At 33.0% G+C, this 25,382-nt stretch overlaps 2 protein-coding genes across 8 annotated transcripts; one reads left to right on the top strand and one right to left on the bottom strand.

The window, feature by feature from the left end:
• The first annotated feature begins 3,579 nt into the window (after positions 1 to 3,579).
• Positions 3,580 to 8,011, top strand: LOC107910314 (QWRF motif-containing protein 2). 5 transcript variants are annotated; one of them, XR_001687594.2, is made up of 6 exons: positions 3,580 to 4,983; positions 6,250 to 6,369; positions 6,877 to 6,993; positions 7,109 to 7,198; positions 7,496 to 7,603; positions 7,685 to 8,011. XR_001687594.2 is itself a non-coding variant. In XM_016838127.2 (4 exons), exons 2-4 carry the CDS (start codon positions 4,777 to 4,779, stop codon positions 7,127 to 7,129), a joined length of 345 nt encoding a protein of 114 aa, XP_016693616.1. In that variant the 5' UTR covers positions 3,585 to 4,576; positions 4,698 to 4,776; the 3' UTR covers positions 7,130 to 8,011. The 5 variants fall into 5 exon arrangements, 1 of the variants encoding a protein (XP_016693616.1); XR_005910241.1 differs by having other exon boundaries at positions 7,496 to 8,011; XR_001687590.2 differs by lacking the exon at positions 6,250 to 6,369 and having other exon boundaries at positions 7,496 to 8,011.
• A 10,703-nt stretch (positions 8,012 to 18,714) lies between these two features.
• LOC107944899 (uncharacterized) lies at positions 18,715 to 21,923 on the bottom strand. 3 transcript variants are annotated; one of them, XM_041088516.1, is made up of 7 exons: positions 21,608 to 21,922; positions 21,107 to 21,164; positions 20,151 to 20,260; positions 19,970 to 20,047; positions 19,292 to 19,318; positions 19,066 to 19,158; positions 18,715 to 18,915 (listed from the first exon to the last, which is right to left on the bottom strand). In XM_041088516.1, exons 2-7 carry the CDS (start codon positions 21,122 to 21,124, stop codon positions 18,909 to 18,911), a joined length of 333 nt encoding a protein of 110 aa, XP_040944450.1. In that variant the 5' UTR covers positions 21,125 to 21,164; positions 21,608 to 21,922; the 3' UTR covers positions 18,715 to 18,908. The 3 variants fall into 3 exon arrangements, with proteins under 3 accessions (XP_040944450.1, XP_040944449.1, XP_040944448.1); XM_041088515.1 differs by lacking the exon at positions 21,107 to 21,164 and having other exon boundaries at positions 21,608 to 21,923; XM_041088514.1 differs by lacking the exons at positions 18,715 to 18,915; positions 19,066 to 19,158; positions 21,107 to 21,164 and having other exon boundaries at positions 19,307 to 20,047; positions 21,608 to 21,912.
• Positions 21,924 to 25,382: the final 3,459 nt, after the last annotated feature.

The raw sequence follows: 25,382 nt of genomic DNA, 5'->3' as shown, positions 1-25,382 counted from the left end.
ATTCCTAATTGGTGGTGGTCGAGGTTGATTGCCACATTGCCTGGGAACCAAGGGTGCAATGATCATTGATTTGCGGAATAAGAGTGTTCAGATTGAAAGGAATATACAAATCGCATCAGGTGAGTAAACTCCCCACTGTAACTGTAGAACGGCAAAAGCCAAAAAGCTGAAATACGGCGTTTGAGAACACATGAGCGTGAGATCGCTCGTGTGGAAAGTCAAACCTGTGAATCATGGGTGATAACTGTGGAGGCTTCCATGAGCATTTTCATGGGCTTAGGTCGTAATGGGCCACGTTGGGCTGTATGGGCTCAATGAGCTTGTGGACTCCACACGGATGAAACCCACTATTTATGGAAAATACTAGACTGGGCTATGTAGATCTCATAGCCGTGGTGAAATCTAGGCTGAACAAGCCACACGAGTGTGCCCACTTGGGCCGAGTAATGGGCCCTGGGCCCATTTACACTGTTTTGACCAATTAGATCACCTGAGTTGCTCGAGGTGACTGCGGACCTTTCGAGAGGTCGATATTTGGATCGTAATACCCCTGTAGGATAAAATACCGTAATGTCCCTGTAGGGTAAAATGATCGTAATGCCCTTGTCGGGTAAAATGACCGTAATCCCCTGTAGGGTAAAATGACCGTAATGCCCTGGTGGGTAAATGACTATTTTTTCCCTCGAGGTTAAATGATTGTTTTGTCTATGGTTAAATGACTGATTTGTCTATGTTTGGTATGACTGATTTGTCTGTGATTTGAATGACTGATTTTGAGCATGGCATTCTACATACACAACATACTGCATGGGGTTAGGATACTGTTATGGAGGAAGTACTATACTGGTGGCTCTGCCACAATCACTGTTACTAGTGGCTTGGCCACATATATTATTACTGGCAGCTTTGCTGCTATATTTTTACTGGCAGCTTTGCTGCGATGCTACTGATGGCTTTGTGCCGACCGTAGTACCATTACTGATGGATTTGTGTCGATCATAATACCGTTACTGATGGTTTTGTGCCGATCATATTACCATTACCAATGGCTGTGTGCCAATCATTTCACTGTTACTGATGGCTGTGTGCTGATCATATCACTGTTACTGATGGCTTTGTGCTGATCATGTTACCATTACTGATGGTTGTGTGCCGATCATATCACTGCTACTGATGGCTTTGTGCCAATCACATTACTGTACTTATGGCTTGTAGCCATTCTGTTTATAGCTTATAGCTATCCTGTTTACGGCTCTTAGCCATTTTGACTATTGACAGCTCTGCTGTATTTTTACTACTGGCAGCTATGCTGCGATATTGGTATGAAGGTTGGGTGGGTCGACTCTGTCTCCATATGGTGTGTTGGGTTGGTACGGGTGGTGTGTTGGCTGGATTGGGATGGGTATGCATACTTGCACCATACTTATACTGTATCGGGCTTAGGCCCACATTGTACTATTACTGTTAAAGGGCTTTGGCCTAGACTTATTTTGTTCATGATGCTGACTGTTTGATAAGGAATTACATACTGAGTTTTCGTAAACTCACCTCTCCTCTTAACTGTGCAGGTAATCCTCAGCCATAGTTGATTCGGTGCTGCGAGGGACTTGGAGGTGGCCACATAACTGCATCAGCTTTCATTTTTAGCTTTTGATTTATGAGTAACTGAATTTGGGTATTTTTATGTAAAAAGACCTCTTTAAAGTTATAAACTTTAAATTGGGGCTTTTATTTATTTAGTTTGATATAAACTGATAGTTGTAGAATAAGACGGGTTTTCAAAAGGTAACCATTTTCAAAGACACCACGTTTTCACAATAAATGAGATTTTAGAAAATTTGTAACGTTTTAAAAGTGATTAGTTTTTAGTGATGTACGCTTGGAAATGAACAACTTGTTTTGGAATAACCGTTTAATAACAAAATGATTAATTGATTTTAAAGATTTCAACAAGTTTTAAACTAAATACCTCAATGTGACACCGCCAGCTTCGGTCATAACTCCTAGGCCGGGTTTGGGGTGTTACAGGATGCCATTGACCAATGAACATTCAATATCATTTTTCGATATCTCAAAATCTCCTTCTCCATTTGCCCCAACCAATGGTGTTATTCTTTCATCCGCTCTGAGCTCGATTCCCACCAACCTGTCTCTCCATGATAGGACCTTTTCAACAATCGGTGTTATGTCCATCACAATATCTAGGTTTTCCTTTGTTTCCCTTATACAAACTTTCTTCAACGACCGACTCATTATTTCAACGTCATCTCTCCCTTCGCGCTCTGTGGAGTCCAAAATTTTGTAGTACACAATGTATTTGAGCAAATGGTTGTCCAAGCCTGGAATTATTAAAAAGATAAAAATTTATAATAAAAAATCATTAAAATTTATAATAATTAATAGAAGTTAATTAAAACCATAAATTTTTTATAAAATTTTTAAAAAAATTTATTAAAAATCGTTAAAAATTAGAAATTTAATTTAGACTTTTTTTTAGAAATTAATTAAATCCATATTTAAAAAATAAATATTTTATAAAAATTATTTTTCTCATTTTTATAAAAATATAGCCACCGATCATTAATTAAAAAAAAGCCATTGATTATTAGGAAGCCCTAACATTTTAAAAGAACTTTCAATAGTATGCATAAGAAAATAAATAATTCCAATGTTAAATATACTTAAAAGTAAATTATATTAGTTAAATAATTTAGTAAAAATGAGAAAAATAATTTTAATAACATTTAATAAATAATTTATATGGTTTTTAATTAATTTTTAACAATTTTAATAAATTATTTTTTTTTCTAAATTTTATAAACTTTTATGGTTTTTAATTAATATCTAATAATTATCACAAATTTTAATGATTTTTATAAGTTTTTTTTGTTATGAATATCTTATTAAGTGGATGTCCATCATGATCAAGATAAAGTTTTAATGTACTTTAAATTCTAATAGTTATTAGAATTAAATTTATACTTCCTTTATACTTCTTATACCTATAAATAGAGACTCTGATGAAGCATTGTAATCATCCATTTGATCAATAAAGTACATTTTCTATTCCTTTTATATTTTCTTTGTTCTTTATTATCTCCATCTCTCTTTATTTCATAACACGTTATCAGAATACAGTCACTCTAAATCTATTGATCAAGTTGTTGTCGAAATACGGTCACTCCAAATCTGTTAATCAAGTTGTTGTCGATTGCCTTCTAGAGCTATTGCAATTTCAGCCTTCAATTAAGGCCTGCGTATTATGGGTAATCATTAGAGCCTTTAACCACTCAGATCTTCCACGCATGTTTGCAATGGTAATTATGAAATAAAGAATCAATGGAGATGTTTGAAGTCTATATTTTTTCCATACGGTGAAAAATGATATATTTACTTTAGTAGGAACCATAAATAAATAATATGGTAAAAGAATTTATAAAGTAATTTCTCGTTAAGAAACTAGAAATGTGGCAGCCACGTGCAAGTAGTTTAGTAACAGACCTACAGAGGTTGCCTCTCCTCCACACGACTCATCCATCCCCATAAAACCCCACCACTGCAATAGATTCCCTTCATTTTAAATTACATACTACAAACTAAATATATACTACATAGGCCACTCCTAGCATTACCACCTCTATGCTTTCTAATCTAATCTAATCTTTTCCCACATCCCTCTCACTCTCTCCTCTCTGAAAATTCCGAGTTTTGATGTTTAAAGAATAAAATCTGTTAAATCCTATTAGTTTTTTCAATATAAAATTGGAGGTGTTTATGATTAGATATGTTTAGGTGTTGGGAAGAGAGTGAGATTAAAGGATCAGACTGTGGAATTGAATTTTGTGAGTGCCTCCAATGGTTACTGCTACCCTAAATCGCAAACGCCTGGGAAGAATAAGGGTTACTGCCTCCTTTGTTGCCCTTCGACCCCCACAATTTCATCCCTCCACCCCTTCAAAATTCCCGAAAATATTTGTCCACCTCCTCATCCCACTCAAATTCTTCCATAAAACACACGACTTCATCGGCTATTAAGAGGTCTCAATTGGTGGAGACGAGACATGCGGTGACCCTGCCGTCTAATAAACCTATGCTTTTGAAAACTGACAACGCTAACAACAACACTGCTGACTAGGTTAGCAAAGCTACACCAGCTCCATCACCATGCCCCACAAAGAAAGAAACCACCAACAGGTGCAAATCGATGCTGGAAATGAGAAGAACAGAGCAAACTAAAATTTCAAAGACCGAGCGGTGGCCGGCGAGGTTAAGGCTACCTAACTCAGTGACTAGTAGAAGCATGGCTTGCACTGATGAGAGGAATAGATTAAACGGTTCTATTAATGGCAATGTACTTGGGCCACTGCAAGATTCTATGGTTGAGAATAGAGATATAACAGCCGTTACTCCTATTGAATCTAAGGCTCAACGTGGTCTCGCTGCTTTTGATACTGTAAGTGTTTCTTCTGGTAGTACGTCAGGTTCTTCACAAAGTTCCTCCGCTAAGATAGACGTTAAGCGTGGGCCTCAAGGAATAATGGTCTCCACTCGGTCCTAGCAACAGACTGCTAATCGGGTATGCCGGTCCCATCCTGGCTCGCCCGTTCTAAGAAAAATACAGCGTGCACTAAGCTAATTGTACCAGACAAGTTTGGAACTGATACTCTTTTTTTGTCTCCAAACGTTGTATTAAACAGCAGAGGATAGTTACTGCCAATTCATAGGCTAGTTCGGCTTGCATCACCAAGTAAGCTTGGGTCATCTTCAACAAGGGGAATGAGTCCTAGACTGAGGAATGGGTTGGATGATAATTTGGTAACTAGGCTGTCGATTTTGAGCTTTGTTGGTAATGATTTTAAGATTGGGGAGAACAAAGTTTTGGATGCTAATTTGTTGAGGCTACTTCATAACTGGTGGTTGCAGTGGCGTTTTGTTAATGCTAGAGTAGATGCTACTCTGTCTTCCCAAAGGTCTAACGCAGAGGTACAACTCTAAGAAGTGACTTTCAATTTCTCTCGTTGTGTTTGTATGTTGTTTGTATGCTTCAAGTTTGCATGCTTTACTATTATAATATTCATAGGAATTCGCTTTTACTATAATTTTGGTAGTACGGCTCGCAGCATTAAACGTTGCATACGAACACCATTTTGAGGATTTTGGCTAAGTTTACTTTTAGAATGTTAATTTTTTTAGAATGTTGCCTGGTTGCACACAATTTGTTTTGTCTTACTGTTTGGAATTTCAGGGTTTTTTTAATTAAAAAAAAGAGCTCAAGAACAGTCCCGACAAACAATTGAATTATGTCTGATAAAAACAGAGAATGGTGTTCTTAGTAGAGCTAAAATTCTTTGGGCCACTTCTGCTTGATCGAACTTGGCACCCTGCCATTTTTTGTTGTAATTGCTTTTATGGTGTAGAAGTTATGTAGTATGAAGGTAGCCTGTGAGAGTTGTTTTGTGGCTTAAAATGATTTTAATCATGTTAGGGAGAGAGGCTGCAGTATTGGTGAAATTAGAAATTTTCCATAAGAGTGTAAAGGGATATTTTTAGTACAATCTATGGTAAGTGATGACAGATAGAATTGGATCAAAGAGATTGCATGCCTGATGTTCACAGGTTTTTCCTTTAGACCAAATCCAAAGGCCATATGAGACACTGGGATCAGTAAGTTTTGATTTTGAAATAATATTGGAAATCAAGAATGCTCAATGTTCTAGAGGAGCATGTTGGTTCATCAGTTGCTGTTTTTTTTGCACTAAAGAACCAGTCAAAGAGGGCATTCATTATGCTGGAAACAACTTGATCAAATTAGAGGCAAGCAGAGGTTGCAGATTACATGTGTTTTGGAATAGCTATGGTTGATTACTGATTGACATCTCAGGAATGAGAAACAAGTGAAATAAAAGTTGCATTGATATTTTTTTCATATCTTAACTTTCGATACAATTAATTCATCTTAATCTTTTTCTGCTTTGCTTTGTTTAAGATGCTTCAGTTTTTTTTAACTGTCCTCTTGTTTCTCAGGATACTAACAATTTATGTTGTCAATTATCTTCATTATAGTTAGTTAAAATATGACAATGAGTCTTTTTGTTATCTTTTCAGATAACAAAAAACCCTCTATAATGCATGGACAGCTGCCTCAAATAAAATTTTCCATCTCTTGTTTCTCAAATTAGTTACAGTTATTGTTTTTTTTATCTTCATTAAAATATGAGGAAGAATCCTTTTATCGTGTTCATATAACAGAAAATTCTCCATAATGCATGGACAACTACCTCAAAACTGCGAGAATCTGTTAGAGCCAAAAGAACCGAGTTATAGTTGCTGAGGCAAAATTTAAAGCTGATTTCCATCCTCAAGGGGCACGTAAGAACCATCTCTCCCTTGTTATTTCCATCATGTTAAAAGTCAGGGCAATGAAAATGCACACTTGCTTGCTAAACAATTCTCTTTTTACTGAGGATATCATTTAGATGGAAGAATACCCACATTTTATCCACAATTCTGTAACCAAGGATGCTATTTACTCTTAATCTAATGAAGTTCAATTTACTATCAAACAGAAAAAGAGAAAGAACCATCTTTCCCCTATGGATGTGTTTATTATTGACTTTATTTTCTCTTCATTTGTTTTACTTATTCTCATCATTTTGTTGATCTCAATTATTGCTAGTTTATCATTGTCTGCCTCTTTGGCTGTGTCCCCCCCCCCCCAAAGTTGTGCTTGAAGCTGCTCATCTGAAGAAAATTGGAATTCATATTCTTGTCTTTTATAACATCGTTTCTTTCAAATTTCTGATTGCATGTTTCAGTTTATGAAATCGAATGCTTTTTCATCTAATGACTACTCATTATTGTTGTTGATGAGTGTAGATGATATTTTTGGATGAATGGACTATCCTGGACCATGATTATTACAGTTCTTTGTCTGGGTCTACTAAAGCTTTGATGGCTAGCATGGTCCGCCTTCCAGTAGTTTATGGGGCAAAGGTAAGTTTCTTCTTCTGCGTGTTGATAATTTCCTTTAAGGTTTGGCATTTTAGCTGCCAATTTAATTTGTTTGGGTCTTAAAAAAAACATCTTACTTGTCTTTTTATTTGTACAGGTTGATGTCCCAAAATTATAGGATGCGATTTGTTCAGCAGTTGATTTATTGCAGGCAACAACATTCTCTATACACTCATTAGTGTCAAAGGTAATGCTTTTTCATGCCTCTTTCTCCCTTCACATTCTCTTCATTTTTTTACATGCAAACTTTCAAAAAAAATTTAAGTCCCTTAAAAAATAATGTAATTATAAATTAATACAAGATAAAATTATATTTTACCTTTCAAAAATTTATAAAACAATTCCAGTCCTAGGAAAAGAATTTATGGATTCACCCTTGACAATGGATCTTCCCATCGAAGTGGTTTTAATCCTTTATGAAATGCAGATTTTAATGATTTTGATCAGTTCCTTTATGCTTGCATCTTTTTTCCTTGGATGATAGGTAGCAAAAGTAAATTATTTGGCATCTGAACTTGGAAATTTAAGTTCAAATGAGGTCTTATTACTTTATTAATGCAAAGAACTTTTGTCAGCAGTTGTAAGCATGCAGGTAAAATTCTTTATCTGTTTTCATAGGAAATCGGCATATATAAAATATTGTGTTAAAACTTGAGGGTTGTATAATTAGCAGGTGAAAGAATGTAGCCTTAGAACGCACATTTCACAACAAAACCGTTTACCTTCCACCTTTGACAACACAATTGGAAGGCTTATCTGATTTCAATTACGTCTTATATCACGAATCTGACAATCGATTACCATTCCAATTCCTAGGGATTACGGTTCCGATGCTAATGTATGACTGAATTATACATGAAAATTTAGGTGAAGGTAGGTTAGATACCTTTCTTTTTAGTTTTGTATAGGATAGAGGAAAGTGTGTAAATATGTATAAATGTTGCCAGTCAGTGATGATTTGTAATATATAAGCTTTCCCACTTGTATGCTTTCATACAAGGAATGATGGGTTTATATGCGCTTCTTCGGCCTAATTGTAATAATAAAAAAGAGCTACGTGGTCACATAACAATGAAGTTCATGTAGCTCAACCGGTACAGTGGGTTCGAACCCTGTGTTGGGCGTTGTTTTTAAGTGGGTGAGCCCATCGCCAACCCATATGGAGTCAAAGTTTGACTTTAGCTATTGTACAAAAGTTATTACCTTGAATTGGGCCGCCAAAGTAGAACGCCGACGTTCCGCTCCCAAAGTTAATACAGTTAAATTCAAAGAGAAGCTTCTCACCACTCTATTTACTATCATCTTAATTACATAATACTAATAAAGATTTTTAATAAAACAACTGAATGAAATATAAAATCATAATTTTAAGATGATTAGATTATTATAAACAAACCCATGTGACCTCACCCAAATAGTCGTCCTTTTAAAGCTAGTAGTTATACCAACCAACTAAATATATGTATTAGCTTATGCTATGCAACATTTAAACATGGATGATATCTTATCTATATTATTGATAAGATAGCTTTTATTTTTATCTTACATAATTATAAGATTACACTTTACAAAAATGATAAAATATATATTGAACACAAATATTTAAAAAAAAAACTCAAAAATCATGGTTGATGATGGTGGTCGTCACTATTTTGCTACTGTTTGTCTCTATTTATTTGATTGGAATTAATGGACAACTTGTGGATAAAGTCAATTTAGGTTTTGAAATTGTGAGTGATTTTAGTTCAAGTCAATTTTGGATCTGGATTATTTCTTTTTTTGAGTTTAGAATTATTTTTGAATTTGGATTTTCTAAGTTATTTGTTTGTGTGGTTTTAAATTCACTTCATTTGGATTTGAGGCTTGAATTTTATATATCAAGTTTGAATTATTTATATTTCTGATTACTTCGAATTTGAAATATCATGGGAACACATATGACAATGGTTTTGTAGTAGTAGAGAAGTCTCCAACACAATGTATATGGAGTTCAAAGGTATGTTTGTAGTTGGAGGAAGAAGGTTCCTTGAAAGCTAACAATGGGGTTGGTTCGTTTTCTTCAAAATCGTACAAAGCAAACAGAATCTTGTAAATAAAAACATGCATGTATAACGTTGAAGATTCCCCCCATGCATTGTACATTTGATTGTTACAGTATATTTTAGCTACCAACCATAAAAATGTGTTTCTAACAGCAGTGATAAATTAAATAATAGAGTTTTTAATTAAAAAAGAATCAATTGAATTGAATTAATTTTTAACTATAGTAAATGAAAGATCGGAGAATTCTTCAAATGCTATCTATATGAAAAAGAATGATTCAATAGAAGAAAATCAACCTAAAATAATTAATATTTTATTGATGTAAATAGCACGGTTTAAATCCAATCACATGCAAATTTTTAATTGAGGTTTTTTAAATATAAAGATTAAATACTCCCGATAATATAATTGATTTTAATTACGAAATGATATTTTTTTTAATTTCCTTAACCAAGTTGATGCCCGAATGATCTTTTGTTTTTTTGTGAGGCATCCATGGAACAAGCTTTTTGGTGGTGGAGAATGTTCTCAATGAGTTTTGTGTTGTTTGGGTCACAAGGTTAACTCTGCTAAAACTCAAGTGTTTTTTTCATCTAATGTGAATAAGTGTGTGGCAAATGACATTGTGCATCGTCTAGGCTTTCATTTAACGATGAACTTGGGCACATATTTAAGGCTTCTGTTTTTTCACCAATGGGTTATGGTTTCTACATTTTAGTTTGTTGTGGAGAAAGTCAATAAGAAGCTTAATATTTGGAATGTGTCACTGCTATCTATGGCGAGACAAATTACGTTCGCTAAGTCGGTGCTTTTAGCCATCCCTAGGTATTTTATGTTGGTTATTTCTCTCCCGATTAACATTTGCAAGACAATTGAGAAGTTGGCCTGAAGTTTTACTTGGGGTGCACAAACAAGGAAGCAGAAGCCAACTTTAGTAGGTTGGGGGGGAGGGTGTCAACCATCCGAATGTGAGGGGTTGGGTGTTCGGCTATTACGAGAACAGAATCATAGCTTTTTGATGAAGTTGGGTTTTAAGCTTCTCACTAGTATGGATACTTATTGGGTATGTATTTTGCGGTGCAAATATAATTTAAAGTAGGATGCTTGCTAAGTATTTATAAGCTTGTCTTTTGTTTGGAAATCATTAGCGCGTTTTTGGCAGCAAATAAGGAACCATATATGTAGGACTATAGGTGATGGTAGGTCGATACAATTTTGGTTTGATACATGGATTGCGAATGGTCATTTAGTCCAAAACTATTGCAACTTAGTGATTGCAGATAATAAGGTTATGGTGTTAGATATTGTGAGCACAAGCGGGGAATGGGATTAGAGTGTTGGATATGGTGCCCTAAGTAGAGTATATTTGTTTGTATACTTGTAATTTTTTCGAACAGATTGATTAATAAAATTATTCATGAATTACATTAATATCCTTAGTATGGTTTTCCATGTGGTTTTGGCATGTAAAGCAAAATAGAAGCAAAAATTAACCCACTCATTGTCTGATGTTTAATTAATACTAAGCAGTATTACGTGGTCGGGTCGTAATACGAAAATATAGCTTAAATTAGTAGACGAACCTAAACATGTCCTTAGTATAATCAGAAATGAGTAATCTAATTGAAAGATTAATATGTCGTCTATCAACTCCAATTGAAGTGATGTTTTGTCTTGGGAATCGAAGCGGATGACTCCCAGAAGATAGAGACATAGATGTGATTGACTGCATTGACAATACATCAGATTGAACCCAAGCAGAATAGATCCTAAATCTGTTTATGGATTTATTCACTTGTGACGTTCATAGTGTGGCATACCTTAATCCTGAATGAATGACAGACTGTTGTGTGTGACTCATATACTTTAATGTAAGTAAAAGTCTGAGTTTGAATAGATAATGAATTGAGCATTGGTGCGTTGGGCATATGACTTCTGCAGTATGTAGCATCATTCATAATAGTGGAATTCATAGCCAAGACATGGGTAAATGATATCCTCTCATTGACATTACATGGTAGATGAAAAGTAAACATGGTCACGGTCCGTTCATCTTTGTGATGAATGATTTAATTACTATTTGATAGTAATTGACATTTCATGAAGGAAGATGTAATGGTTACCATGAGATAAAATATGATCATAATGGGAGAACGAATTTGTCCTAAAGAGATTAAGGATATCCTATTAGGGTAGCACACTTATGACAAGGTCATTGGATGAACACTAATTCAGTAGCTTTCATAATGACATGTCATTAGGGAGAGCTCAATCACAATACTATAGTGGAATGACTTCGTGACAAAATGAGTGTATAATTAATAGGTGAAAAGCGGGAACTTAATCATAAATTATTTGAGCCCTAATCACATATTTCTAATTAGTCTCCCTACTAGTTCGTTGAAACCAGAAATGAATTGCATGTTAAATCAAATGAACAAAAATGGATAGAAATGATGAAGTTAGAGAAATGGGTTACATTCGAAAATGAATGTAACTTTCTCACTAAGTATAGAAATGATCTGATAATTAATTTATGGTTTTTTCACTACTTGGTCATGTCCGATGTACCGTCAGACACATTTATGTCTCTATCTTCTGGGAGTTATCCGCTCTGATGCCCAATATAAAACATCTCTTTGATTGAATTTGATAGAAGACATATTAGTCTTTCAATCGGTTTGCTAATGGAATATAGTAACAAATTGATGGAAAATAGTACTCACTGTGAACAAGGACTAGACACGAAAATACGTACATAATGGGGTTGGCTTTCACTTTAAAGCTTTCTTATTGATGCAAAGAGATCTTGTTCCTCTTATCCTAACTGAATTCTAACATTCTTCACTTTTCATCTCCTTAGTACTATTACATTATATTATATCTAGAAATTTTACCACATGTGTATATGTGTGGAAATCATGTATTTAGAATATCAATTTTTGTTTAAAAATAACATACAATAAAGGCTTATTCGTGATTTAACCGTTGAAGTATATCCATTTTCCCATCTTGGTACCTAAAGTATCAAGTTCCTCTATTTTTTTTCATTTTGTAACCAACATTACAAAAATCGGTTAAGCAACTTTGGTTAATGGAAAAGCATCATGTGGCATGTTTGACCAATGAAAAACTGTCACGTGACAATTAGCTTTATTTAAATTAAAAAATTAAATTTAAATTAAAAAATAGAAAATAATAATATTAAATATTTAAATATTAAAAAATTATTATGATTGATCATTGACCCGACATTAACTACCATTGATTGAGTGTTGAGCAGCCACATGGCGCTACGTACCATTTTTTAATTTTTTAATATCATATATAATATAACAAGGTATGTAGACTATATATGTGGCAAGTGACATATTTGTGTTTTTATTTAATTTTTATAGTTTTTTTAAAAAATAATTTTGATAGTTAAATATAATATTTTTAAATTTTAAATTTAATCTTAATTCAAAAAAATATTTTGAATTGAAAAATGAGAAAAGTTATCTTCTTTTACTTATTTAAAAAATACTCTATAAAAAAATTATAACGTAAACCCCACCTTAAATAAAATAAAAAAACATTAACTTCTTAAAAATATAATTTTAAAATATAAATATTAATATTAATAATTAAAATTAAAATTATTTAAATAATAATTTTAAAATAAAAATTGTGATAGTATATATAGCAGTTTAAAAACATATTTAAAAGCTTAAGTTGTTGTTAACGAATTAAAAATGTTTAACTTTTCCTTGAATTTTTTTTGTCAATTTTTTTACTTGATTAGAATTTTTTACACTAACATAATTTTTTTTTGTAAAACAAATCCTAACTAAACTAATTACCTAAAACTCTAAAAATTACTAACCCTATCATTCCAAGATTTGCCTAAACCTCATTCTCTAAACTATTACCTCTGGATGTTTCTAAATTGTGCACTATATTATACTGTTTTGCCCAATTCATTGAAATCTTAATAGTTTCCATAAAGTTCCAAGATATACCTAGGAACACAAAGAGATTCCTATTTTTCCAAACACGCCATGCTAACAAACCAAAAAGAGTCGACCAAGGCACCCAAATCCCTTCCGTCCATCCAGGATTCTCCATATTTGCCTTGACCCAATCGAAGGGACTTTCGAAAAAAACTATGACTGACAATCCTTTGGCACAAAGTATTTCCAAATGTTTTTGGTGCCCAGGCAATCCCTAAGGACATGTAAAATATCTTCAATATCATGGTGGCAGAGTGGGCATGACATACTTTGTCTAATACCCATTCGTACTCGCTCCTAAATAGTGAGAAGTCTTTGTCGGTGAACGAGCCATAAGAAGAAGCGAACACAATGTGGTCCTTGATACTTCCAGACGGTTTTCCACTTTGTATCTCTTGCGTCCCATGTATCTGCTTTTAACATGTGATATGCACTCTTATCAAAAATCTTCCAGATATTGTATGAATCCAAAAGATTTTATCGGGTCCAGCTAGGGGATGTGGTGGAGGGATACTAACAATCCTTTTAACTATCTCATCCGACAATCTTCACTTAAAATCTTTCATATTCCATGCACCATCTTCTGCTACCATATCTTAGAGAAAACAATCTGTGTTTGGCCTATTTATGGGGGATATATACATCTTTAACAGTCCTATTTTTGGGATCCAAGGGTCTTCCCAACAGCGAACTGAGGTTCCTGTTCCAACAAACCAGCACAAAATTTCATTTAGTAATAGGCACACCTTTGTAATCCCTCTCCAAATAACTGAGCAATTTCCTTTCTTGATATCTTCTGGGATCATTTTTTTAACCTTATATTTAGAAGGTAAAACCCTGACCTAGAGATCCACCTCTTTGGTGACCAAATTATTGTTGGAAAAATGGGTTTGAAAAATACAGCGGAAAATAAATTTAGGGAAAAACCAAAAATGTTAATTTTCTTTCCAAAACAAGATCTTGGTTGTGATATCTAAAGTAATAAACACTTAATCAAAACTGTACCTTTTCGATTTGTCTAGGATGAACACTTCGACCGAGTAGTCTTCTCCGCTTTCCTCAATCCCACGTCTGTCGAGTGTGGGCTTGCTTCGAATGAAAAAATTTCACAAAATTACCAATGGGGTAATTTTGTAATTTTTCTAAACTTTTGAGTCAAGTTGTAAATCAAAAAAATATCTCTAAAAATTTTCTAGAATAATCTCTTTAGAGAATGTTCTCTGTACAACTTTCTCTTGAATTCAAATTTGTGAAAAATAATGACCCAAGACTCTCTTTATATAGAGAGAGTTTAGAGAGTTCGACTATGATTAAACTTAACCACTTTAATATTAAATTTAATGTTAAATCTTATTAAAATACTAGAATGTTTATCTACAAGATAAACATTAAATTAAATTTAATATTAAGATAATCACTTTAATATTAAATTAATAAAATACTATTAAAATAAGTATTAAATTTAATTTAATATTAAACTATTAAAACAATATTATTTTTGGAATAATTAATCTGAAATCAAATTCTCTTGTAGAATTCCAGTAGGAATGTAACTCTTCCACTACTAAACCACCAACGACCAACCACCGTCAGCCACTGGGACGCCGCTGTCGCAGTCACCGGCACCGGCACCGGCACCTCCGTGTCTGGTGATTCAGGTGCAACAACATTACGACACCCCGTGCTAGATCGATCCGGGTCAATGACGACACGACTAGTCTGGTCTAGTCACTGGTTGGAACGTTAGCTCGGTTTTACATACTAGGCCCGGTTCGACCAATTTTTGGGTCTTGTCTCGATTTTTAGGCTCTCGAGCCCAATTTACGATCTCAGATCAAATTTTCAAGTTCAATTACCCATTGCGCTAATTGTCTGGCTTGAAAATTAACTTCTAAAAATATCATATTAATTTAAATTGAGTTGATTAATTTAATTTTACTTGATCAAAATTAATTTTTCCAAAAATCACTTAGATTTTCCAAATTAATTTTTCAAGAAAATTCTTTAATCAAATTCTCTAGTTGAACGATTCTTACAACCACCTAATTTAACTCCACATCGAATAAATTAACTCAATTAAATTATTCCCGAAGTCGTAAAATTTTCTTCTGATTCAAATGCAGTCCAATCGAGCTTTTGTTGAGCTAGCGAATGGACCAATTGGACCTTTACAATTAGGCTGTGGTGTTTGCAATTATGTCTAGAAGCATCGTTCCAATAATTCGCAATTACTTAATCATAGAGTCATTCCACAAGAAGTACCACAATTGAAAACTCCTTATAGTATACTCTTTACGAAAGCAATTCATCCAACTGCTTTGTCCAATGACCTCGTTATGTATGTGTTACCCTCATATGATATCCTTGATTCCTCAACTGCTCCGATAGCCAAGACTAACCATCATCCCCAATTGGAATTGTAGACGACATAATAATCTTTCTTAGTATTTGAATCAAATGCTCACTTTGATTCTTTTACGGGATTACGGACTCATTTAGATTATCTACTAATTAAGTTATCTTTCTCGCAATGTAAATATTCTTTACAATGCCACATCTTCAGTTTGAATTTTAGACAATCAATGAGCTAATATTACTTGTCACAATTTCACCATGCATGCAAAATATAAAAGACATAAATACAAAAGATATACTAGTGAAATGTCAAATTAACTTTATTTATTTATTCATCGTTCAAATAAATAAAAACAGTTACATGTTTACTACAATATGGGTACATTTCCCAACAATTATACCCTAGCTTTAGTAAAAATGAAATGTTTTGGAGCCTTAATCTGCTAATGCTAGTTTTCGTCGAAGTCATTTCCAAGTGTCGAAGTCATAAACCACCTTATAGTCGGGGTTGACATATGGAGCCTTAATCTACTAATGCTAGTTTTCGTCCACCGGTACTAGACCCCCAAATGAATTGTCTTGCCAATCATTCAATCTCCTCACATACTCCTTTTGGGATATTTATGGAGTGCATAAAATAATCTGGAATAGAGAAAATAACTGATTGTGCCAAGGTGAACCTTCCGCCATAGAGAGTTGTTTTGCGTCCCAATTGCTAGCTTAGCTCTGACTTTTTCAACCACAAATCTTAAAGTAGCATTAGTGACTCTATTGTGGAAAAGCGAGATTCCTAAATATGAGCCCAACTCTTGCACCTTTTGAAACCCTAAAAGTCTACTTAATCTGTTACTCAAGCTATCGTTTATGTAATGACCCAAAAGTTAGTGAAGTCAAAAACGATATTTTTGAAATGTTTTTTTTCCGATGATAGAAATTGTGAATATTATTTATTAATATTTACGAGGGTATTACAATATTATATTGAGGTTTGGTCTAATAATTTTGGTTATGTGAAATATTAGACAAGGTACGAGTGTATTAGACATAAAGTTAGTGGGGAATTGAGGTATCAGGACCTCGTTTTCGTGAACTGGTAGTTTAGTAGTGAATTAGATTTTGGTTAAATAGTTCTTGTGAAATTAGGAGTTATTAAGATACAATGACTAAATCGTGTAAAAGTTAAAAGTTAAATTATAAATTGAAATAAATTAAAGGGACTAAAATAGTAAATAACCATTTATTTTTGTTGAAGTGGACGGCATTAATGATGAATATATATATTTATATATATTAACTTATTATATATATGTTATAATAATAAAATGAAAATATAATAAAAGAAAGAATAAAGAAAGTGGAAAGAGAATTACATGCAAACTAATAGAAAAAAAAGAAAGAAAAGAGAGAAGAGGCGCATGGCTAAGGTACTTAAGGGTTCAAATTCAAATTGGTTAGTGCAATTTAGTCTTTTTCTTGTAAATTTTATGTTTTTGGAATCTCGGTATCTAGGGCTACTCAACCCATGTTGTAATTTTTAGTATTGTTCAAGATTTTGGATGTTGCCATTATTGAATAGTTTAAGTATCAGGGATTAAATAGATAGATTTTTAAGTTAGAAGTGGAAAAGGACTAAATTGTGGAGTTAATTGTTAATTTTGAGCAATAGGGACTAAATTATGAAAAATTTAAAATTAAAGGGTAGAATTAAAAATAGGGATCTAAATTTAGCTTGGAGTGAAATTTGTATAAAAATTTGAGGTTAAGTGTAAAGATTAAAATTTGTCTCGGTTTAAGGACTAAATTGAAGAATAAACAAAATATGGTAGAAAAATTGAATTTTTTGTAATTAAGTTGTGTATTTTTAATTAAATTGTAATTATTTTATTTCTTAACAAACATTGTTCTGGAATCCTCGAGTAAGAAGGAGAAAGACAAGGTCGACGTCGAGTAGCTCGAATTATACGATTTGTATTTCTATAATCTAGATCTTTTCAATTGTTACATTCACAAATTGAGCTGCATGGTAATGACATACGGTAAGCTGGAAATGTTAGAACTAGCTAAATTGAACTGATTCGAATTACTTATTGTGATAAAGACTAAATTGAATAGATTTGAAAATATGATATATTGTTATAGTTGTGCAATTGAGTTCAATTAGTGATGAATTATACTGTTACATATGTGATTTAATTGGTTGATGAAATTATATTGTAGAACTGAGAAATTGAGTATAAAGAAATTGAAACAATGGTAGATAATGGATATTAGTTTATAAGCTCGGTTTAAGTTATGTAAATGGATTGCATAATTTGATGATGTAATAGGAATTGTATATTGACATGTTAAAATGCATTATAACCTTTATAACATGTTTTATTGTTTGATTATAGAAATACTACTGAGTTTTACTCAGCATGCGATTTTGTTCTCCGTGCCTAGGTTAGGTACTTTTCGATTTGCTGCAGATTCAATATCCAAAAACGAATACTGGACTCAAGTGTGGTGATGTTATATTTTATAATGGCATGTACCTGGGAGGTCCTTTGTTGATATGTTCATGATGTGATGATATTTTGGTTTCTTAGTGAAATGATGGATAGTTGTATATATATGTGGTTCTAATTATGGTAAAGTTGGTAAAATAGCTTAGCATAATGTTCATATGTTCTTAGCTTCAAATTGGTAACTTAAGGAATTGAAAGTTAGTAAATTATGTCAAATATGGTATGAATAGAATTTTGAATGGTTGATTGCTTTGCTTGGGTGTTTGATGATATCACTACACCAAAACAGGTTTTTAGCGGCGTTTTTGAAAGCGCCGCAAAAAATGGCACTGTTGTCAACGCCGCTATAGATCAGGACCTTTAGCAGCGCTTTTCCCAAAAACGCCACTATAGATCAAGATCTTTACCGGCGCTTTTCCCAAAAACGCCGCTATAGCTCAAGACCTTTAGCGGCGCTTTTTCCACAAACGCCGCTATAGGTCAAGGCCTTTAGCGACTCTTTTTTTACAATTGCCACTATATACCAAAGCTTTAGCAACGCTTCTCGCAAAAACGCCACTAAAAACATTAACATTTAAAAAAAATCATTTTAATCAAATAATATTTATTTTATGATAAATATTATATTATGTTTTATTTTTTATTTTTTAAATTTAAACTTTAAATATACTTTCAAAGATAAATAAAAATATTATTTAAATTAAAATTTCTATGAAAATTTTAACTTTAAAACTAAATATAAAAATTAATGAATTTAGTTTTAAAATTTAAAATAATAAATTAATAACACAATTAAAATCCAAAAGTTAGAACTCAAGTTGTCGTAAATATTAAAGTAAAAATAAAAATTTAGAATCAAAACTAAAATAAATAATACATATGAGAAACAGACTGACTAATTGAACCTGCCTATGACTATACACATTGCAAGATAATAAAAAATACAATGCAGTCTGCTACACTATCTTTGCTCTGCAAGTTTCATTGAGGGCATTCCAAACTATATCCTGCAATATAAACATGCATTATTCATAAGAAAGATAAAAGGTACAAACCACACATGTAGGGAGAGGAAAAGTGAAAGAAAACAGAAATTTATCCGTGTAAATACAAAATGCTTCAAACACAACCTAATTGTGATTCATAATAAATATTACCTCCACTTCTGCTGAAGAGTAAGCTGGATCCAAGTTCTGAAACAGAACAAGTTTTCGAAACGTGTGTGCATCACGCAAACTTTCTTCCCAATGCTGAAACAATGTAGGAAGCAGTTTAAGATCAGCTTAAAGAATGTAGACTAATTTTCCCACAAATAACAACAATCAAAGTAGGCTATGAAAATAATTTAAACAACTGGTTTAGGAGTGACAGAGGAGTGCTTACGAGTTCTCCAAACCATTTGATCCTATCCTGTAAGCATGAATAAACAGCAAAATGTAAGTACTTCTTCACAAGAAATATCCACATCAAGGAGAACAACAGAGGGATAACAGGATAGTAAATCAGCAATAAGCAGGAAAGCAGAAACTTGCAAGCATGATATTGTACAGGATGACGAGGATTAAATAAATAAATTTATTCATCCAAAAAGAAATACGAGTAGAAGCAATAGGAGAAACAATCAAATGAGACCACATTATTCTTCCAATAAATGTTAAAAGAAATTGAAATTTGAGATCATGTGATTTAAAAAAATTAAGATCCAACGCAGGAGGGAAAAAAATAGGCTATAAAGTGAGGTGAACAAAGAAAGAAAAGGTGTCACAAGATTTATCTATCACCTATATAATCATTTACACATACCATACAATTGATTAGAAACTATAGATAATGGCATTCCAAGAACGCATTCAGCATACAAAGACTTCCATATTCCACATAATGCCATTGAAATATAACTCTTCACTTCATAAAAACTACCATTTATTATTTCTTAATTTTAAAAGGCTTAAATGATGCAACATGGCTACAGTGGATGTGTGTATTGAATTATATGCTGAATGACAACTTTGATTCCTAATGAAACATGGCACACTGGAAAAATATGGATAAGAGAAGTACTTATCTTGATACAAGCTAAAGACACCATTAGCATGAATAAGGTCATATGTTCTTGGATACGTAGAGAAACCTTCGCACCTGTCACAAATAAGAAATGAAAATGTCACGAACAGTGCCAGTGGGGTTCGTTTCTGAAGTTATATTAATGGGAAACAGGAGTAACTAAGAAATATGATATGACCAATTATTTCCAATGCCTGAAACTGTCACTAGCTCTGCAAGTGCAGAACCACGATCTTTCTCAGCAAACTGAATATGCATAGCTTCAATCCGGCTGTGTAATATCTTGTTCTGAAGAACATATGACAAAAGATCATATTAATAATCATAGAAAACTGCATTTTTCTACTCTTGCATTAAAATAAAACTACAAAATATATTCTAGAGTAGAAAAACAAACAAGAAAAAGATAGCATCAAATACATTATTTCAATCTGAGCAAATAATAGTAGAAGGAAGACATGCTTCAACCCTTTCAAAGTTCGCTCACAGGTGTCTTGTCTAAGAAACAAGTTGTTAATAAATTACGATTAACAACTAACATCACATGTCCAATATCAGGATGGTACCAGTTGTTAATAAATTATGATTGGAGTAGATACAAAACAAGTCCTAAAATATATTTCCCCAAAAAAGTGTTGAGGCTTTCTAAGAGACTTTCCATTGGTTTCCATACCACAAGAAATAAAATATTTGAGGTAAACCTCCTTAATCTACTTCCCTACGATAACGGCATTGCATTTAGGATGACGAAAAAGAAAAGGAAATCCAATAACTACAGATCATAAGAAAAACAAATCAAGACTGCAGAAATAAAATAAAATAAAACATACCCACTATCACCTAGAACAATTACAGAAAATGTAGAAATATAACTTAGATAAAAACCTAAATGCTTCTTTCTCCTAATGATTTCCAACAACACCAAATCCAATTTCCTTTCCCAGCAGCACTGACACAATATTCTTATAATAGATGCATATGTACAAATATCATGAGAAAACCCATCTTCTTTCAATCGATTAAAAAATGAAAAAGCCTTATCAGGTTGTTCTCTCAAAGTATTCAAAGTTTCAACAAATTCATCTCTATGTAATTCAAAGACCCGGTTAACGAAATGATTCATATTTGGGGTACCAATGATTTCCTGCTCATCTGATGAATTGGATGCTAATTGGTCAAGAGCATAGTGCATCTGCGGTGAAACAAAAATAATTACAACATTCTCAATTTCAATACATTAGAAACTCGTATTTCTTACTTTTTGCTTCTCGAATTAAAAAAATAAAAGAAAAGAAATTGCAATTAGATGCAATATATAAGAAATAAAATGAAAATTGTAAATCAACTTTTATAAAAAAACGTAACCTTCTTATAGATAAAGTACATAATACTACTTTTAATTATTAGAATTAAGTCATACTGTTTAGTTGTTTATCCATTTGTATTCAGTTATGATTTGGCTTTCACTGTTTAACTTGTAATTTGAGTCTAGCCAACAGCCATGGGAGAATTGTAGCAGGAAAAAGAAATAATCCTAAGACAAGCCCAAATTTCTTTCAACGGTACTTAGCTCATAAACGTGGAGAAAATCACATTTTAAACAAAAACAAAGGGAGAAATGAACAACTGAAATACCTCTTTTCTGGCAATAGGAGAGAACTTTGAAAAGCTCCAATGTGCAGGTCGTGTCTTCCACAAGGATTGCCCCAACATCTAATCAATCAAAGAAACAAAAAATCAAAATCAAAAGCAACAGAAATAAAAAAGAACACCTATTGAGCAGGAGGAAGTGTGATTGGCGTAGGTGTATTGACTTGTGTTGCTGGAAATGGGAAATTTGGGGGCAAATTTTGAGATAAAAAGGGAAGAAGAATTAAGTACAATCTTTTATTTGGGGGTATTTAGGGCACACGACGGAGATGAGAAGGAGAGGGAGTAATCAGCGGGTAATCAAAAATAAATTTTTTTGAGATTGAGCGGGATTTTAAAAACGCCGCTATTACAAAAAATAATTTCATTTTAAGCAAAACAACACCAAGTATTATATTAATAAGATTTTAAATTGGTCTCAAACTTTAAATTTTATTTTATTCAAAATTTTTAAAGTATCAGTATTGTATTAATAAGATTTTTTGCATCAATTTACTGATAAATTACATATATATATTAAATGTCAACTCAAATCGAATGTGAAATATATTTAAAACATGAATATTAATTCATAAGCACGTATGTAATTGTCGATTTAATATCTAAAAAAGAAACATATCACACTTTTATTGATATTTTTTTTAATTTAAACATCTAATTTTGCGGTTAAAATTATCAATGTAGCAATTAAAAAATGGTAAAATAATTTTATAGTCTTTAATGTTTGTAATTTTTATTAATTTGGTCTTTTCTTTAAAAGTATATAAATATTATAAAAATAAAAGTTTAAAATATTTTAAAATTCATTTTAAAATTTTAAATCACGAAAAATATAAAACCTTTCAAATTTTAGAAAAATATATGTTATTTACTCTTTAAATGATAATTAGAAATGTTGACTACCCATACAACCCACCTAGTCCAAAATATGGTTAGGCTTAGATGTATATTTTTTAATCTTAGGCTAGTCGAACTTAGCCTATTTTATCATTTAAAATAATAAAAATATAAACAGGTTATATTGACATTATTTTTAATAATTAAATTTAAATATAAAATAATTTTTATTGTTTTTAAACAATAAAATGGGTGATTCGAGTAAAACGAGCTTGAAGTTGGAAAAGTTTTTAAAATTGGGCATTGCCATAGCTTGGTCTGGCTTGGCCCACTATTTAATTCAATATTTTAAAACCTTTGCAAAGTTTAATCTATTCAATCAATTCTTATTTGATCATGGCAGGGGCAAGGCAAAACAATCAAAAAATTGAACCGGATAAAAAAACTGAACCGAGCATTAAAAATGCTGAACCGGAATGGGATAAGATAGGGATATCATTGGATATAGCTTATATTGATTTTGAAGAACCAAATCTTCACACGATTTTGAAGAACCAAATTAATATTATCTCTTTTACAATTAAATAATAAATTAATTAATATATAAATTAGAAAACACTAGTTAATCTAAACCATAAACCTAAACCCTAGCTAAAACCCTAAAACCCTAAACCCACAAACCCTTAACACATAACCTCTAAACCTTAAACCCCAGCATTTAAACCATAAACCCTAAACCATAATCCCTAAACTCATAATCCATAAACCTTAAAATGGTAACACCTAAACATTAAACTCTAAACCATATACCCTAAACCAAAAACCCTAAACTATAGTGATAATTAATTCAATATTTTAAAATTAATACTATCTCTTTTACGATTATATAAGAAATTATTTAACATATAAATTTAAAACATCAGTAATGTACCCAAAAAAATTAAAATTATTTTAATTTTTCCATTTTAACAAATATTTTAAATTATTTTAAATCCCTAAGCATTAGCGGCGCTTTATCAAAAACGCCACTAAAGACCCGAGCATTAGCGGCGCTTTCTCAAAAAAGCCGCTAAAGACCCGAGCATTAGCGGCGCTTTCTCAAAAACGCCGCTAAAGACCCGAGCATTAGCGGTGCTTTCTCAAAAACGCCGCTAAAGACCAGAGCATTAGCGGCGCTTTTTCAAAAACGCCGCTAAAGACCAAAGCATTAGCGGCGCTTCCCCAAAAACGCCGCTAAAGACCCTAGTTTTAGCGGCGCTTTATCAAAAACGCCGCTAAAGACCTGAGCATTAGCGGCACTTTCTCAAAAACGCCGCTAAATCTCCGAAAGCTCAGAAAACGGTGTCGTTGGGCTTAGGTTTTTTGCGGCACTTTCTGAAAAACGCCACTAATGCTTATATTTAGCGGCGTTTTCCATGAAGCGCTACTAATGCTCAATCTTTAGTAGTGTTTTCCAAAAAGTGCCGCTAATGCTCAATCTTTAGCGGCGTTTTTTATCCAAACGCCGCTAAAAACGCCGCTAAAAGCCTATTTTGGTGTAGTGTATATAATGTGATACTAATGAGGGTACATTGGTTAGGCACTTAGGATGGTTGTTTTTGCTTGTTTTGAGCATGCTTAATCGTGTTTTGAATAGGTTAAATGGCTGGTGAAAGGGTTGTTTAGTGCCCAAGCAATCACAATTTGGTAAACTTAAGTTTTAAGGTACATTTAGGTGCATACGGCCTAGGACATGGTCTATCACACGGTCGTGTGTCACACACGGGTGTGTGCCTGAGTGTGTAGAATAATTGTATAAGTGTAGTTTTCACACGGGCTGACACATAGTTTACGATACGACTGTGTGACCCAAGTCAGAGAGTTACGTGGGCAGAGACATGGCCTGGGACACTGCTGTGTGTCCTAACTTCGAAAGTCACACGATTTGGGGCATTCCACACGGCCTGGCCACATGGCCGTGTGACCCCTGTTTTTAAATTTTGTAACTTTTTCCCAAACTTTTTGATTTGTTTCGAATTAGTCCTGAATTGTTTCTAATCTGATTTTAGGGCCTCAAAAGCCCGATTTTAGGCCCAAATGTACATGTATGCTAGGGTATTGATGAGTTTTAAATGATTTTTGTTAAATGACATTATTGAAATGTTTTGATATTAATTGATCGAATTTACACGGTAATGCTTTGTAACCTTAATCCGGTGACGGAGAGGGGTTAGGGGTGTTACAGTTTACAGTTTACTCCTCAAGAAAAAACACATTAGTTTTCCGTGCATTTACTAGATGCCCTAAGAAACTGCAAAATTGGTCTAGAATGTTTTTGAGTAATGAACCATGCATAATCTCAACTCTTGTAAAAATCACTCAATCATCCGCAAAGAAGAGATGAGACAGGGTTGGTCCTGTTCTTATTAGCTTAATAGGATTTCATTTTCTAGAGGCCTCGGCTGCTTTGATACTATGCCTTAGACATTTCATACATCAGATAAAAAGATAAGGTGATAGAGGGCATCCTTGGTATACCTATCTTTTTTGTTTGAATTTTGCTGTGGAAACTCCATTCCACAATACCTATATTGTAGATGTTGTAATTGTGGACATGATTACTTTCCGTAGGGATTCTGGGATACTTGCTGTTGTGATAGGTTTTTCAATAAATTCTCATCGAACACCATCGTAAGCTTTTTCTAAGTCAATTTTAACGGTCATCCACTTTTTGTTCTTCCCTCTCATAGAATGAATAACTTCTTGTGAAATGATAATATCGTCGGAGATGTTCCTTCCTGCAATGAACCATGCGTGCTCATGCGCAATAAGCTTAGGAATACTACTTTAAATCTGTTAGCTATTACTTTCATAACCAGTTTGTATAGTACAAAACAAAGGCTGATAGGTCTAAACTACGAGATCTTATCCGGCTAAGTATTCT

This window comes from Gossypium hirsutum, chromosome D02 (genome assembly GCF_007990345.1).
Source record: "Gossypium hirsutum isolate 1008001.06 chromosome D02, Gossypium_hirsutum_v2.1, whole genome shotgun sequence".
Classification (NCBI taxonomy): Eukaryota; Viridiplantae; Streptophyta; class Magnoliopsida; order Malvales; family Malvaceae; genus Gossypium; species Gossypium hirsutum.
This window is presented reverse-complemented; position numbering and strand designations above follow the sequence as displayed.

Coding starts and splice junctions, on each gene's coding strand:
- LOC107910314 (XM_016838127.2), top strand. CDS start 4,777: ATGAGTCCTAGACTGAGGAATGGGTTGGATGATAATTTGGTAACTAGG. Junction 4,984..6,876: donor CCCAAAGGTCTAACGCAGAG/GTACAACTCTAA, acceptor TGATGAGTGTAG/ATGATATTTTTGGATGAATG. Junction 6,994..7,108: donor CAGTAGTTTATGGGGCAAAG/GTAAGTTTCTTC, acceptor TTATTTGTACAG/GTTGATGTCCCAAAATTATA.
- LOC107944899 (XM_041088514.1), bottom strand. CDS start 21,685: ATGTTGGGGCAATCCTTGTGGAAGACACGACCTGCACATTGGAGCTTT. Junction 20,261..21,607: donor CTCCTATTGCCAGAAAAGAG/GTATTTCAGTTG, acceptor TATGTTCTTCAG/AACAAGATATTACACAGCCG. Junction 20,048..20,150: donor TCAGGCATTGGAAATAATTG/GTCATATCATAT, acceptor TATTTGTGACAG/GTGCGAAGGTTTCTCTACGT.